We start from the raw sequence: 17,086 nt of genomic DNA on the forward strand, positions 1-17,086 counted from the left end.
CTTACAACGCATCTCGGCTGGCGAGCCTTACAACGCATCGCGGCTGGCGAGCCCTCCTCACATACGCACCATGGCTGGCGAGCCTTTATCCGCAACCTTTCAAGGATACATCCCGAAGATGCCTCGGGTACATTTCCTTATCTCGGCTGGCGAGCCTTACAACGCATCTCGGCTGGCGAGCCTTACAACGCATCGCGGCTGGCGAGCCCTCCTCACATACGCACCATGGCGGGCGAGCCTTTGTCCGCAACCTTTCAAGGACACATCCCGAAGATGCCTCGGGTACATTTCCTTGTCTCGGCTGGCGAGCCTTACAACGCATCTCGGCTGGTGAGCCTTACAACGCCCCACGGCTGGCGAGCCTTACAACGCACCACGGCTGGCGAGCCTTACAACGCATCGCGGCTGGCGAGCCCTCCTCACATACGCACCATGGCTGGCGAGTCTTTGTCCGCAACCTTTCAAGGACACATCCCGAAGATGCCTCGGGTACATTTCTTTGTCTCGGCTGGCGAGCCTTACAATGCATCTCGGCTGGCGAGCCTTACAACGCATCGCGGCTGGCGAGCCCTCCTCACATACACACCGCAGCTGGCGAGCATTTATCCCCAACCATGCAAGGACATATCCGAAGATGCCTCAGGTATGACTCCTTCTTATGGCTGGCGAGCCTTTGTACGTAGTCTAACGGACTTTAAACGACCCGCACGGACAGTCGACAGACTCTAAAATGTTCCCGACGATAGGTCCTTGACTCATACCCTCGAGTCGCCTTGGTGTCGCCCTTCCCGACGGCAGGTCCTTGGCCTGAATCCTTTCGAGTCGCCTCGACGTCGCTTGGGTGGTTGTAATCTTCGATTGACCTGGTGACTCTACTTTGACTTTCGCCCTGTCCAAGCCTCAGTCAAAGTGGGGGCTCTGTAGATACCCAGTATCTGCTGAGACTCCAACAAACACCCGATGATTATCGGATTACAACATGTTTTGGAATCGCAGCGTTTGATCGACAGTTTGTGTACAACTTTACGTCGGAAAACTTAAAACGATTTCGAAAACAAAACATTTCAAAACATTTCAAAGATACCTGGAGTGTTTAATGCACGACGACGGGGTCGCAATGACACTAAATAGAGTCAAAACCGGCACCGGACCAAAAACCGACTCAAAAATTCACATCCCGACTCCAACAACGAGTCAAACCGAGTCAACCACAAAAAACAAACATTTCAAACCTTCTACCTTAAGTTTTCCCGGATTCATGTTGGTCAAGTACCAAACATGTGACTACAAAACCTAGGATAGAACAAATCATGATTGCGTTTGTTGTGAAAGTGACAACACAAAATCGAAGACCCGCGACGTGGCTCGCGCCTCTTTGAGCACCCAGTGGCCACGCGCTCAAAACTCACACAACCACTCATTCTCCTATAAATACCCTTCAAATGCCACCCATTTGAGACTTACGCGAGTGTCCGCCCCCTCTTTTCTCCCTTAAAATTCTCGACTCGACTTCTTAAGTCACAATCCGACGCGTATTTACGACCTACCGATCGTAAACACGAGCCTTACACATTGTTTGGTACCGTCATCGTGCATTAAACCACTTGACCGACCACTTTGACCACTACACCATCACTAAACTTTTAAAACACTCTTTTACTTGCCAAAACGGTTTTAAACCGAATTTTTTCCGATCAAACGAGTTGTTACACTTACGTCGGTCACTCGCCATAACCAAACATGTAAGTATGAGGGTGTAAAAATCCTCTTTTATTATGTTTTCATTCGTTTCATGACTCTAACATGCTAAAACATGCATAACATGAACCAAAACATGGAATAAACGAGCCAAAACCGATTTTTGGTCTGAGGCAGAAGCCCCTTAGGTCGCCAACTGGCTCGCGCCTAAATGGGGTACTCAGACCAGAGATCAACCGTGTTTGTTCTCGTCATTTCCTTTAATCCATTTTTCATATTTGTAATCGGTTTTTACCATTTCAAGTATTTTCGAAACCTTTTTGTTTCATTTCACATGTTTTAACCATAAAATATTTTTCACCCTTGGTTCTTCATACCATGACTGATAATATTTGGTTAATGACACTTAAAAGGTATTTTAAAGCCTTTTATTTAATTTCTTCATATTTTCAAACAAACATATTAGTCACCAACACGAAATCATCCTTGGTTCTACATACCATGCCGGATTTTAACCCGGGTACGATGATGAGTATCGACTAATTACATTCAAAATGGACTTAAAACAATTAGTCCATAATCATTTTCAAAGCTATTCATGTCAAGTTTGTCAAATCGAACCCGACACCGAATATTATCAAATAATGATGATTATTCGAGTCCAGTTCTTCAAATCAACAAAGGCGGTCTAAACGACCCTTTCAAAATCAAACCGGGTTCAAAAACCCATTTTTAACACGTTTTACAACGTTTTCTAAACAGTCAGAACACGGCATACAACCGTTGGCTAACCCGCGCCTCAAGCAGGCCTTTTCTTTCTCATTTTCAAAACCAGAGGGAGACCCCTTACACCGCCGGCTGCTCGCGCCTCTTATAGCCGTCAGTGCAGTGGCTGTTCCCTTCCAAAGATTAGTCTAGACGATCCCGACTCCGGTTAACCCGGATATAGGACGGATCGATGACTATTCAAACCATATTTGCAAAATGCCTTACTAAGACAAATGGATCATGTTATGCACCCTAAACCTAATACGGTAAATGGATGTTTAATTTCCGTCTTGCATGCAAATCAACCATTAATCCAACTCGACATCTTATACTTGATATTTGGATTAAATCAACCGACTTAGAAAGCTCTCACATGTTAGGTTTAAATTATTGGATGCGCATTCATGCATTTAAACCGGTTTATCAACTTTTGCATTCAACCAACCAAGATCGATCAGTAGAGGCCGCTAAACGTGGGCGGGATTGGGTGTCTGATTAAAGGGCTTCCCAATACGTACCTTCACCTCTTACTCAGAAACTTTGGATAGTGGACGACCTTATCCAGGGCGTACGAGAGTCATTCTAGAGATATGATGCTAAAGAGGGACGATTTCCTTATCTTTAGTACCTATGTCAAACGCTGCTTTGTGCTTCGATTTGACCGAGGTATAAAGTGGAATTCGAACGGGTTCCAGGCATCCCACAAATGCTTGGTGGCGACTCCGAACATCTCTAATCGTTTCGAGACCCTTACCGAGACGAAACCGACCGATCTAAAACGATCCGGTCGAAGGCATTTTTACGCCGCCGAGCGTGGCTTTCAAAAGACCGCTATACGTCCACAGATTGGCTAGGCGTGTAGGTGGCCATGTCCACAAGTATGTACGTATATTAAATCGTAGAAGTTGAAGAGGCGTATACAGGAATGTGTACGTATACTAAAGGTATACATAAATATACGAAATATTAAAGGTATACATAAATACTAAAAATAATAAAAGGTATTAGTAATAAATTAGAGTTAAATAAAAAATTATAAGAAAAGTAATTTTAATTAATATGGTTGTTTTGATTACCGAGAAACAATTATTAGGGGTGTAATTAATGAAGGAATCAAGCTAATTAAGGGATTAATTGAGATTCTTCAAAATTGATAAGTGGAGCTTTTTTATTGGTGGTGTATAAAGGCCTCATACACCTAGTGTAACTCTAATACGTTCCACCCTAGTGAAATTAAGTCCAATAAAAAAGGAATTCATTTTTGAAATAATGCTCAAAAATAAAATATTTGTTGTTTTAGGTCGATTTTGAAAATATTTGTCAAAATGGTGTCCACGTAGGCTCGAGATTTCTGGACCTAAAACACGCCACTACCAATGGCGTGTTTACAATGAGTAGGGAAAGACACTTCATTAAAATAGACTAAAACAAACACGCCATTGGGAATGGCGGGTTTCGGAGCGGAAACACGCCACTCCCTATGGCGTGTCTATGTATACTTTTTTTTTTTTTTTTTTCAAGTTCTGTCAGTTGAAGAAAAAAATTGTTGTAAAGACACGCCACTGCTAATGGCGTGTTTCCTTCACAAAATACGCCATTGGTAGTGGCGTGTTTCAGGGCTAGAAATCCCGAGCCTACGTGGACACCATTTTGACAAATATTTTCAAAATCGACCCAAAACGACAAATATTTTATTTTTAGCATTATTTTAAAAATGGATTCATAAAAAAAGTCTTTTTTTTTTTTTTTGTTGACAACATAAACTGATATAAATAAAGAAAGTCGACAATTTTATTAATTTTTAATAAGTCAACAATCTCCTCTTGATCTTCAATTTTAGATGTTGATGAATTCAAGTTGAGGACCCTTGTATGTTTCCCAGAAAATGCAAACAATCGGTGAAGCATGGCCTGAATTCAATGGTGGTCTCACCTACAACGACGTCGTATCTGCTTCTCACTCAGGTTTTCGCTCCCTCCTTTTTTTTCAACTTCATCTTCATTACTCCCTATTTATTTAACTATTCATGTAACATTAATTTTTAAATATTATGCTAATTATTTTCTATTATTTTTTTTTTGTCATAAGGTTTAACTTTAATCCAATTTTACTCCTCCAAGTACACCAGCTCAGCTCCTCTGCACGGGTATTTTTTTTTTTTTTAACTCGATTCAATTTTTTTTTTTTTTTAATTTGTTAATTTGGGTGCATATACATGAATTATTAACGTTGACAATTGTCTTTTTGTTGTTGTTGTTGTTGTTGTTGTTTGATTAGTTGGTTGCAGCGAATTCATAATAAACAGGTTAGTAAGTTTATATATTTATGTTACTCCCTTGAAATATTTTACTTTGAGCTAAAGCTCAAATGCTTTATTAATTAATAAAAATGTTGACTGACTACGGTCAATCGATACGCTCATTATGAAAAGATGATGTACCATATGAAAGAGTTAGTTTGAGCTAAAAAGGTTACGAAAAACACATCAAGAGATACGGAAAAAAAGTGGTTATTCAATAACTTACTCAGAGAGCGTCTCACAAGTCACAAGTCTTTGTGTTACTGCATCAATCATTACTGTACTATAAGCAAATATCAATCTTTTTAATTTTTTTTTTTTTTTGAAATTGTCTGAATTGCGATTGTTTTCCATTGTAGATTATGATTGACGGTGAAACAGTGATTGATCCAAATACTATTCTCAGGTAGTAATTCTATAATTGATTCTTTAGTTTTGTTAACATTTGAGTTGAGATATGTGTTTTTCAAAACTCATCTCGTCTGTCTGTTTGCCTTTCTTTGCTCTATGTCTAAAAGGGTGTTTGATTAATGTTGTCAAATCACAAATGTGTGTAGAGTTGGTTCAGAGTTGGTATATCACCGGCTTCCATGGAAGGAACCTGAAGCACCCTACTTGCTTGAAGTTCTTTATGAAGATGATGCCATGGTAAGACATTTTCGTAAGTTGCTTTTTTGGATATAATTGTGCTTAATTGATGTTTTCTGCAAAGAACTGGGCTTTCTTCTGAGAGTGGTTCTCATGTTATATTGGCTTTGGTGACTAGCATAATATCAGTTAGCCTTGTAAATTAAGATGATAGTCTCCCAACTTAATTTTGGTGGGTTTGTTGTTCAAGAAGTTGAAATTTGATAGTTTTATTGCTGTTACCTACACATGATTGCCCAATCAAGCTTGTATTTTGTTTTTTGTGTAATTAGGTTGAATAACAAGTGCTCTTAATTGAATTTGAGAGATCCCTCACTTGGTTAATGGTTTAGATTGTCGTATATGCAAGAAAGATGATTGGAGAACCACGACTCTGTTGCTTTTAATGTTTAGTCACTTAGATTCAACTTTTACTTCACAAGAATGGATTCTGTCAAATTTACACGTAGTGTTTGTTGTTGTAACTGCATGAGCTGTCAGACTTAATATTTTCCTAACAAATCACGTTTCAGCCTAAAATGAAGTGTCAAGTTAAGCGTTTCTATCTACTGTCGAGTGTAACATGGGTACCTGAGGAACAGCGAGTATGAGCAACATAGATCATAATAGACTATATCTCTTTTTTGATAGATCACTGCTATTATGTTCATATTTTCAGTTCATTGAGTAAGTTTCTCTTCTCGATGGTTGTATTAACTGGCTATTTTTGATAGATTGCTTTGAATAAGCCATCTGGCCTTCAAGTTTTACCTGGGGGACTCTTCCAGCAGCGGACTGTTTTGTCGCAACTTCAGTGGCATGCTAACAAAACTAGCAAGCAACGATTGAGCCGAGAACCACATCCTGTTCCTGTTCACCGTCTAGGAAGGGGTACCTCGGGTTAGTATTTTGCTTTGTATGGACAACGACAGGTGATAATATATTGTTGATATGGCTTATCCTTTGGTTTGACGGAGAACTTAATGCCACTACTATTTCAAACAGAACTCCAAGGTCTCCAACCACCTAGATTGTTTGTCATTTTCAAAAAAAAGTATTTTCTAACTTTGCCAGACCTTGTTTGGTGTAAATACCTTTTTTAATGAACAACATTACATTTTTATCTGATTTCATCTAAATATTACCGAGCAATCAGATGAATTTTGATCTGTGATCTATACAATAATTGTTACTCAAGTTGGTGCTCTATGTTATGTGTTATCGTGGTCCAGATCTTGATATATCCACATGTGCATATATTTGGATGACATACAAAGCCTAAAAAAAAGCTCCATGCCAAGGCTTGTGTTTCTGTGTACAGAGTAATTATTTTGTTATTCCCACGAGCAAGACCTACTTTATAAACAGTTAACATTGAGACCATAGATCAAAATTCTGTCTGATTGATCAGTCATATTAGGTGCAAGTTTCATAACAAGGCTATTCTGATCTTTCTGTCTGCTTATGTGCATATGTACATATATGCAGCATATAGTTGGATGGAGTCACCCCCCACCCCAACAAAAAAAAACCTAAAAAACTCTGCCATTAAAGCGCGTGTTTCTCTATACTGAGTGGTTGCATTGACCTTATGCCTAATGGCTGAGTGCCCTACTGGATACCTTATTTCTGGGTTGCTAACTGTTGTTACCGTGTATCGGTTTATGCTCAAATACCTCATCTAGCTGTTATAATGGCATAGTGTCATACAGGTGTATTACTCTGTGCGAAGACTAAACATGCAAAGACTTGCCTTGCAGCATATTTTGCCGATGGAACATCATTATTGCATGGCAAAAGGCGAGTAATGAAATACTTGTTTCTCTATATCTTTGCATTACTATTAAAGTCATGGATATAGGCTATAATTGGCACATGAAGCATGGCTGATATATACTTTTTGTTGATCTCAAGTACTGTTATAAATATTTTGTTCTTCCGTAAAATTTTGATATCCTTGAAAAAATATATTCCTCCTGCTTTTATAGAACTTCTCTCATTCATTATTACATCTCCTTAGTTCAGGGTCAACCATTATAAGTGCTTCTGCTGACCAAAAATCACCAAGAAGCCCCTTCATCATTTTCGTTGTATAAGTTGGTCTGTTTTAACCTACATGCATCACCAGTTTGTTATGATCCTAAGAATCCGAAACTTCTGTCTGAATCCTTTGTAATTTGGTGAGGATACTGGATGCACACTATTGATTTTATGTTGGTTAACTGTTAGTAGATGTTTTCTTTTGAATGAGACCTATTGTTATCTTCAGCTCTGCAACGTATTTTGTGTTGGTTAACTGTGATGGTGCAAATTTAAATTTCTGGCAATTCAGAGCGATAAATGTCAGAGAACGGAAGATTACGAAGATTTACCGCGCATTGGTGAAGGGAATAATAAATGAGAATGAGGTAAATATGAGTAAAGTACACTAAGCCTGTGTGTGTGATGTTAAAGAATTAGTTTGTGATATCGTGATATGTAATGCGTAACCTGTGTTCCTTTCATCACATTCAAGTTTTGTTCAGTGAATTGTCTAGTACTTCGGTAATCCTGACATCTAATGACGTCTTTTTTATGATGTATAAATAGATTGAGATTGACCAGCCCATAGGAACAATGCGCTATCCTGGGGTTTCAAGGGGTCTATATGTCGCCTTACCTTCAGGTAATATCTTTTTCACATTTATGCTTTGTCTGTGGTTCAGCTGTAGTGCTTCTGAGGCACTTAGGTTAGGCTACAGATGGGGTATTAGATAGGTATTTAAGTCACTATTCAATATCTTGTGACCAAATTTGTAATTTTAGAGAGCTAGACCGTTGGTAGCGTGAGTCCCATATAGAGCTTCAGGTATAGGACAAGTCCTAACTGACCAAAAGTCCGAAACACAGAACATTCAACGGGTGAGCACCTTTACTTATCCCTGTGCAATAAGAGCAAACAATCTTAGGCTAGAAGCAAAGATAAATAGAAATGAGATTTTGAAAGGTAAATTGACGAGAGAGTTGCATGCTTCAGAGGGAATATGTGTACAAGTGCATCCATGACTGTCAAATAATAAATAACAAGAATTTTTGTTGCAGAATTTTATGGCTGACTTTCCTCGACACATGCAAGCAACTCGTGCGCGTGTGCCACTCTTCAGTTGTGACACCCCGCGATAAAGCGGAAAATATAACTACTAAATTAAAGCGGAAATTTGTGATATTTTTAAAACTTTTAAAATTACTAGTTAAAGAATAGCACGCGGGTGCCACTAAAGAAATGAAACAAAAACAACAATAGACAAATTTAGGTTATTACAACCCAAGTCTAGAAAACGGGGAAAAGATATCCCACGAATAAACAGATAAGGGGTTTCTAAACTAGCAACTAAGGTCCAAGGGTTTAGTTCTCGCTAGCCCACACGTCTTCCCCACGTAAGCATCTTCACCACCTGTCATTCATGTAAACATGAACGCCACAGTCAGTGGGGAGTAACTCAAGGTTCTCCCAGCCACAAAATGTCGAAACGAACATAACAAAGAACTAAAACCGGTAAGTCATATAGGATACTTACAAAAGATAAGGATATCAAGTTTATATTTAAACACGGCAATTGAATGAGATGGAACAAGATAGATCAACCTTAGCATGATAACGATTAAACTATTCATGTGAGACAATTAAATAATATGAAACACGAGAATACGGTAATCTACACCAAAGCACGCATTTCAAGGAAATACAACATAGATATGAGATTAGAATCTGAATCATGTGAAGCAGTTAAGTAAGGGATCAATCAATGCAAATTTCAAGAATAGAAACTGTAGCCATTACTTCGAAAACCACTTAGCAAACATTGCACGGGACGTGGCTACTAATGTCACATTCATACTTATGGCTTGCATCTCACCATAAGAACGGATGGGAACATCAATCCCGACGATCATATCGCAACTAGAGAGCTTATAGCTCACCCGTAGTATCCGATAGGACCAAGACAAACAACACAAGGCATAACTCTTACCTTGAAAGATAAATGCCAATATCTATAACCAAGCAAGACCTTTACTACTCATATATCAATATATAATTCCCCTGGTAGGACGACAATGGTACTCCCAAGACTCAGTCCTAGTCTAAATCTAGTCTAAATCTGGCCAGACTCTCGGGACAACACAGTTCCCGATTCGACATGCGGCAGAACAGTCCGCATCCAAGACCCGAACCCTAAATCGGAAATCGAGAACCCACAATCGGCAGGACAGTCCGAAAGAGGCGGAAAATATGAGCTAAACCCAGAATCGGCAGGACAGTCCGAAAGAGGCGTAAAGATAAGTCAAGCAATACGGTATAGCATAAAGGCATTATCATAAGAATACGACTCAACCAAGCGATACGAATCAACTTGGAAAGAGACTACTACAAGTAATGAACCGATGATAATCCAAGTGAGACATTTAATGCCACATCATAATCATGAATATGAATAAGTAACCCATTTCCTCAATATTGTCACTTGAATAAAAATGTAAACAAACGGAGATAAACCATTTATGATGAGCAAAACAAGCATTCAATCATAAATAACTCAAATGTAGGATAAACCATTTACTACTCAGAAGGCACAAATAATTAAATTGGATTCATATTAAAATGGAAGCATGTCATTTCATAGACAAATGGGATGATTAATAAATGTATTCCATAATTATAAATCATGTGAGAAGAATATAAAAATGAACGATATTTAACGAATTACGTAATATGAAACAAGAGACGGGATTTAAATAATTCAATCAACCCGAAATTGGCACCAAAAGTACCTATAATAAGTGTGGCCCAATAATATAAAATGTGAGCAACCAAATCAGAATAACATTACTAACCCAACCTATCAAACATAACTAACCCAACTTACTAAGTATAACTAGTACAATTCATTAAGCCTAACTAGCCCAATTTATCAAACATGACTAGCCCAAATTACCAAGTATAGCTAGCCCAATTACCAAAATCAAATGAGCCCAACCAACTAAATCAAATGAGCCCACAAAATGACTATGTGAAAGAACGATATTATCGAATTATCGTTATATAAAATACGAGACGGAAATTAAATAATTTCAAATGACCAAATTTGCGCCAAGGGTAATATACCACAACAAAGAGGCTGTTGCACAACTCCATACCCGTCACCAAACAACCCGCCATTACTCCACCCAATTGACCACCCAACCCAGTCACTATAACCAGTCAAGTCAGCCGCAACGACCGTACGACACCGACAGACCATAGGCAGTCCCCCGCACTAGGGTACCCACCGAGCAAGACAGTCCATACTTAGGGTCGCTCAACCCGACTCAAATACTCCTGCAGAACCAGAATTTAGACGGGCCTGACCCTATTCAAATCGTTTACGCATGCTACCCAAAACCACCCACGACAAACCCAAAACGGCCCACAAAACAACCATCTAAACACGCCAAGCACGGTCGTGTCGGGCAACCTGCAAAAACCATACAAGCTTGATCTCACAGAGACCGTGACAGTGGTTCACAACTCCTATCTCGACTGCCCCAAACACACGACACTAGTCCCGCGACCATTATTACGACGGTCCCCAAAACAGAGGACGAACCATCCCAAAACAGCATTACCAACAACAATTTGAGACGGAACTTTACATATGAAGGAGAAAGGACGCAAGAACCAAACTTTATCGAATAAAAGCATATAAAACGACCCATAAGACGAAAGTTTGACATTTTGTCGAGTAACCTTTCACCGTTACCTTTAACTCTCGAATTCCCGAGTAAAAACGTCCAAAACACGAGCCTATCTTCAGTCTTCAACTAAAAAGGAGGAAAAACGAGTTGTTTGAGACAAGAATTCGAGCTGTCATTTAAGACGGTATTTCGAAAGCTCAACAAAATAGAAGCTTTCTTACCTTAAAAGAACGAGGAAGGGACGAGGAAGCTAATGGTACAAAAATAATGGAATTTGGTTGAGAAATGAAGGCGGGATCGGAGTTTGAAGGGTCGACTAAAAATGGTGGTTGAAAGTTTGTGTTGTTGCTGTGTGTGTTTGTTTTTCGCAGGGGAAAAGGAAGAAGAAAGGGGGGTGGGGACGGGACTCCTAATAACCACAACAATAAATAATAATAATGCTACTACATAATAATAATATATAATAATAGTGATAATAATATATAATAATAATGTGTAAGATATTTAAAAGTAGAGTTTGTAAGAGGTAGGTGAGCTTCTTGTCAAATTCTGGTTGGTCCGGATTAAAGTAGGTACAAAGTGAAATGTGACGGTCTATAGCTAGACGGAATAATGTCTCGAGTTTATTTTAACTTGAGACGGAAACTAATATTATTACTGTCACTATTATTGTCCGACCAAAAATACGTATATATATATTCTTATATAAATTATGTCTTAAAAATATAATTTAATAATACGTATTTTTATATAAACGAGCTTTTATATAATACGTTCATAAAAATCGTGTTTGACATAAAATTAATTAAATTGAATAATTCAAAATATATAATAAAGTGATTAAACGGTTTAATAAATTTTAAATGTCAAAAAGGGAGATTCGCGGGTGTTACATCAGTAGTCAGTAGTCAGTAGTCAACTGTTAACGAGTCAGACTTCCCAAATTGGCTCAATTTTGTGCCTCTCATTTTTATGCACCCATGAGCTAAGGATTGATGCTCATTATACACACAAAACTTGATTGTCCCTCACACGTTTTGTATCCAAGTGTTATGGGACTAAGGTCGAAATAAAGAGAACACTCAGGAGATTTTGGGGAAAGGTTGGATGAAACTATTAATCACTCAAATGTAGATAATAGATATATAAGCCTTGGTCTATTTATAGAGCTTCAACCCTATATTTAACTTCCTAAGTTCTACAAACATGCATCCTCGAAATCCCAAAAAACATTCTAGGCCTAAACTAGATCATTCTACACACAACTACATGAACATTCTACAATATACAAGATCTAGAATCATCTACACAACTCTTGAGTGTTCTAATCCTCTCTACAAATATCTAGATGAATCCAAGATGTGTAGATGATTCTAGCATGATCTAGACGTGTCTAGAAAATTCTAAACAACTCGTGAAAGTCCTTGAAACTTATTGAAATTTCCGCCAAATGTAGCACATCGAACGATTATATCCGAACAAACTAGTGCTTTTGGATCGGTGATGTGCCATCACTCCATCAGTGACATGTAGCCTCAAAATACTTTGGATCAGCTAACATGAACTGTATCTAAAACTATGTACAAACAAATACTACCTCCATTTTTGTTAACAAGTCCCTTTGTTCAATATCCTCTAAAAGAAGAAGGCTAGTGGAACTAATTGACTAAAATGGAGGGAGTAATGAGGTAGAAAGAAAGAAATAAAGAGGAAGGGGTAGAAAATAAGGAAAAGATGGCAACAGAAGGATATGGAGTAAACGAGAGTAAAATAACATAGGGATATAAGTGATACAAGGGAAGAAGGGAAGATGGAGAAAACTGATATAAAAGCAAAAATTCGAAGAAGAAACTCAAAAGGAAAACCTAGACACAACAAACCCTCCATCATCCATTAAGAGTCGTCATCTTCATTCCTTTCTTTTCAAACTCTTACTTTCTTCAATACCAAATGTGCTTATGTCACTCTCACATCACCTTTACCCAAGTATGTGGGTCTTCCTCTACCCCTCGCAACAGAGAGAATTTACTAGATAATATGCATGAGTATATAATATATACTGGAAAGTGCTACAGTACCACTAGGTGGTATGGTAGTGTGTTTCTGTACCACCGACTCAGATAGAATATTTTAATTATATTATCACAGTATAAAATGATCGAATGTGTATTGTTTTTTTTTTTGGTGACATGATCCAATGTGAGTTTGGTGGTACCCAATTTGGTATCCCCAGCTGACGCTATCTCATTTTACATATATTCTTGCTGTATGTGTTGTTTTTCTTTTCTACGGATTCCATCTTTTATGTTATTATGCTTCTTTCCTTGCCTCAGTTTTACTTTATACTTCTATGTCTAGGTAAACCCGCTTTGAGTAAAGTTGGGGTTGTTGAAAGAGATGTACAAAAGGATCAAACATGGGTGAAGGTAATATGTTATTCACTTAGAGCTACAGTCTCCCATCTACCAACAAACTTAAAATGATCTAAAATGATTGTGGTTTACTTGAGAAAATATAATATCGGAGATGACACACTGGAGGAAAATAATCCTTTTCGATGAGGAGTTTGGCTTGTTATTTTTCCCTCTTACCATATGATTATTCTTAACTTTCTTTTGTTTTTTTTTTCCCAAGAAAAATCTTTTACATTAATTATATTCTTTATTATCTCTGCCAGTGATTTGTAACACTCTTTATCGTAATTCAATATCTGTTTAACTCTCTTTTAAAATTTTCTCCACATTGTCATGTCTTTTCCAATGCCTTTTATTTACACCATACTACTTTTATTGTATTTTTTGCTTTCTCCATTTTTCATTATTTTGCCTGTGTTGATGATTCTAATGATGATTCATGTAACCTGATCCCCGAGATCATTTTGACCATGGCTCTGCCCATTGTTGTTATGGATTGTCCACTTTTAATACAAGACGACTAGTTCATTGATCTTGGTCCGTGCACGTCATTTGTATACTATAGAATCAATAACTTGTAGCTGGTATGCTGCTTCTGACAGGTTAACGATGGACTGCACATACTTCACCTGCTAGAAATCTAGATACAAAGTTATAATTTTTTAGACTGTCAAATCCAAATAACTTCTCCCTCTTAATTTCTTAGCCGATAAATTTTCCGCGATATCTGTCAAAAGTTCATCGAGTAGAGTTACGAAGTGCATCTTAATGTGGAATGTGAATTACAATACTTTTGAATGTGGGATATAATCATGAATCCCTAAATTGTGTTGAGAAATTGCTTCAGGTTTTGTGCGTGAAACTCTATTAATATCCAAATCTCAGGCTCTTTTTTGGATTCTTATGGCGTATGGATATATGTGATCTCATGCATGCGCCATGCAGTGGTAGAAAGGTGGTTTGAGCCTGACGTAGAACTCCACAATTACTTCAAGTTAGTTTAAGTTATTGCATTACAAAGCACAAGAGCTGACACATTTAGATTGTTCTGTTTTTTGTAAGATGGTTATGGTCTACTTCTTTCCTCTGTTTGAGTTCATTTTGCACTAGTAACTTCTCTTCATCTTCAGTAGGTTGCATTTCTATGTTTCTTAGCTGTTGATTATTTGAACAGGTGGAGATACAGTCAGGAAGACCTCATCAAATCCGTATTCATCTTTCCTACATAGGACATCCTCTTTTAGGTAAATTTTTATGATGTTGATTCGAACTCCTAGTTTTCAACTGGGTTACCTGATTCGGTCAACCCCACAGCAAATCGGGAATCTGTTCGGGGCTTATTAACATCATGGCGTGTTCTTGAATTTATTTATCAAATTATTTTTTAAGAGTGTTACGTAGATCATATATTACGTTTTCGTAAAGAAGTAGGCAACCTTGACTTTCAGCTTCATGGTTTGGTGGTTTGTGAAAGAGACTAATTCTTTTTACACAAATTCTTGTTTACAACTGTTGTAAACAAGAACAATTTACAACGACAGTGGAAAATATCCAAACTCACACTTTTTTTGGGGTGATGGTGCTTACCACCCCTTCGTTGTAACTTACAACGGTTGGAAGCAAGACTTACGGTTTTTTTTATGGTAGTAAAAAAGGGGGGGAAATGGAAAGTTACCAGGACTGAGTTTTGCCGTTTTCTCATATTACCCCTCGTTTGAACGTTCTTCACATGGTACAACTGTGATTAGGATTTACTTCCAATCATGCCCTTCTTTCATTTTTTTAATCATAATATATAATTTTGCTCATTAAGACACTAATAACCTATTTGGAACGACAGAAGAAGCTGTAAAACAATCTAATTTTTCGTAAATTTACAAAATTTTATTTGTGCACATGTTACTCTGGTTTTTGATTATGCGCAAGGTATCCCTAATTAAGTTAATTTCTGCACATGGTACCCGTGATGTATTAATTACGCATAAATGCCCCATTATCATTTTTGAGATTAAGGTTCTAATGTTGTTAATAAAGTATCCCTAACTTGAAAAATATAACTTCTACTTTTATAATTGTTAAAATAGTTACAAATTTTCTCTTTTTTGAGAATTTTATGATGTCAGATTTCTTCGGATATCTAGGATGTATTATTCAAAAAGATGGGGAGTTAGACAGAGATGTGGCTAACGGAATTAAAGCGGGATGGTTGAAATGGAAAAGTGCTATAGGGTTTTTATGCGATAAAGATATGCCCCAAGGATTAAAGGAAAAATTTTATCGTATGACGATTTGGCCTACCTTACTTTACGGCTCCGAGTGTTGGGCCGTGAAACATTGTCACATTCAAAAGATGAGTGTGGCGGAGATGCGTATGTTGAGGTGGATGTGCGGCCATACAAGGAAAGATCGATTAAGGAATGAGGTGATTAGGGAAAAGGTGAAAGTGGCGCCAATAGAGGACAAGATGATGGAAAACCGACTAAGATGGTGTGACCATGTGAGAAGGAGACCTATGGACGCACCATTTACGAGGTTGGAGACCTAGGGAACAGAAAAGGTTGCTAGGGGTAGAGGGAGACCAAAACAGACATGGCTAAGAGTGATACAACACGATATGAGGTTTTTAGGGCTTGATGAGGGAATGTTGACGGAGAGGGCAATGATACATGTGGATTTTTAGTATTTGACATTATTTGAAATATTTAATGTTTTTATTTAATTTTTAAAAATTTATTTGTTCTTTTCAGATTTATTACACCCTTTTACCAACAATTTTCTTATATATTAATACTTGGTTTATTTTTAAGGTATTTCGGACCCTTAAGTTTTACTTCGGTTTTCAAAATCGTTTTAATCTTTATTCTCGATTTAAATTCTAAGTTTTTATAAAAGAAATCCGGACTTCGATTTTAAAACCTATAAGTTTACCTGGCTTTTGTATTATGTTTCACTCCCCTTTTGTTTTTCACTTTTTCTTTTCTATTTTTTTCGCATTTTGAGGTGTGCGTTCACCCATAGACGGTTCTAAAGGATGATTCATGTCAGACGACCCCAAATCATTTTGGGATTAAGGCTCTGATGTTGTTGTTGTGGTGGTTTGAGAATTTTTAAAATATATTTTTGTAACATTTTAATCTTCTTGATTAGATTGTTATAGTGTCTAAAGTAAACTCGAATCTCATGGGTACCAAGCGAAGGAAGTTAAAACGAGGGGTAATATGGGGAAAACGGTAAAACTCATGAGTACCATGAGAACTTTTCCAATAAAATAAGATGCCTAGTTAAATTTTTAAAATTTCTGAGAGACTCATTGATGTGATGATGTCGTAGAGAATTATCATAAGGAACAATCCTCTGCTTAAGTATTTTTTTTTTTAAATTATGGGAAATGCACTGAGGGACTCTTGTTGATACGCTTCATATGGCTCAAAGTTACAATGTGCACCTTGTCCTTTATGGAGTATCAATATTTCTTTTTTCAAAAAATGTCACGTTCCTGGAGGCCGGGGTAATGTTGTTGTTGTTGTACAATGTCACGCTTCCAACACACCAGTGCTCGCGACGGGAA

The 17,086-nt window shown here is 37.7% G+C and overlaps 1 protein-coding gene across 9 annotated transcripts in view; it reads left to right on the forward strand.

The window, feature by feature from the left end:
• The first annotated feature begins 4,255 nt into the window (after positions 1–4,255).
• The window catches only part of LOC141600085 (RNA pseudouridine synthase 5), a 32,330-nt gene continuing 19,499 nt past the window's right edge, over positions 4,256–17,086 (forward strand). For 6 of the 9 annotated variants that reach the window (XM_074420267.1, XM_074420265.1, XM_074420269.1 and 3 more), the window contains exons 1-11: positions 4,257–4,430; positions 4,555–4,612; positions 4,744–4,771; positions 5,125–5,171; positions 5,323–5,413; positions 6,127–6,292; positions 7,105–7,192; positions 7,725–7,800; positions 7,982–8,057; positions 13,463–13,530; positions 14,693–14,762. In XM_074420267.1, the coding sequence (XP_074276368.1) occupies positions 4,352–4,430; positions 4,555–4,612; positions 4,744–4,771; positions 5,125–5,171; positions 5,323–5,413; positions 6,127–6,292; positions 7,105–7,192; positions 7,725–7,800; positions 7,982–8,057; positions 13,463–13,530; positions 14,693–14,762 (847 nt within the window). In that variant the 5' untranslated portion in view covers positions 4,257–4,351. Of the gene's footprint in view, positions 4,431–4,554; positions 4,613–4,743; positions 4,772–4,824; positions 5,046–5,124; positions 5,172–5,322; positions 5,414–6,126; positions 6,293–7,104; positions 7,193–7,724; positions 7,801–7,981; positions 8,058–13,462; positions 13,531–14,692; positions 14,763–17,086 lie in introns of those variants that run through there. The other 3 variants (XM_074420264.1, XM_074420270.1, XM_074420271.1) reach the window with 2 other exon arrangements.

The sequence above is a fragment of the Silene latifolia genome, chromosome 9 (assembly GCF_048544455.1).
Source record: "Silene latifolia isolate original U9 population chromosome 9, ASM4854445v1, whole genome shotgun sequence".
Lineage (NCBI taxonomy): Eukaryota > Viridiplantae > Streptophyta > Magnoliopsida > Caryophyllales > Caryophyllaceae > Silene > Silene latifolia.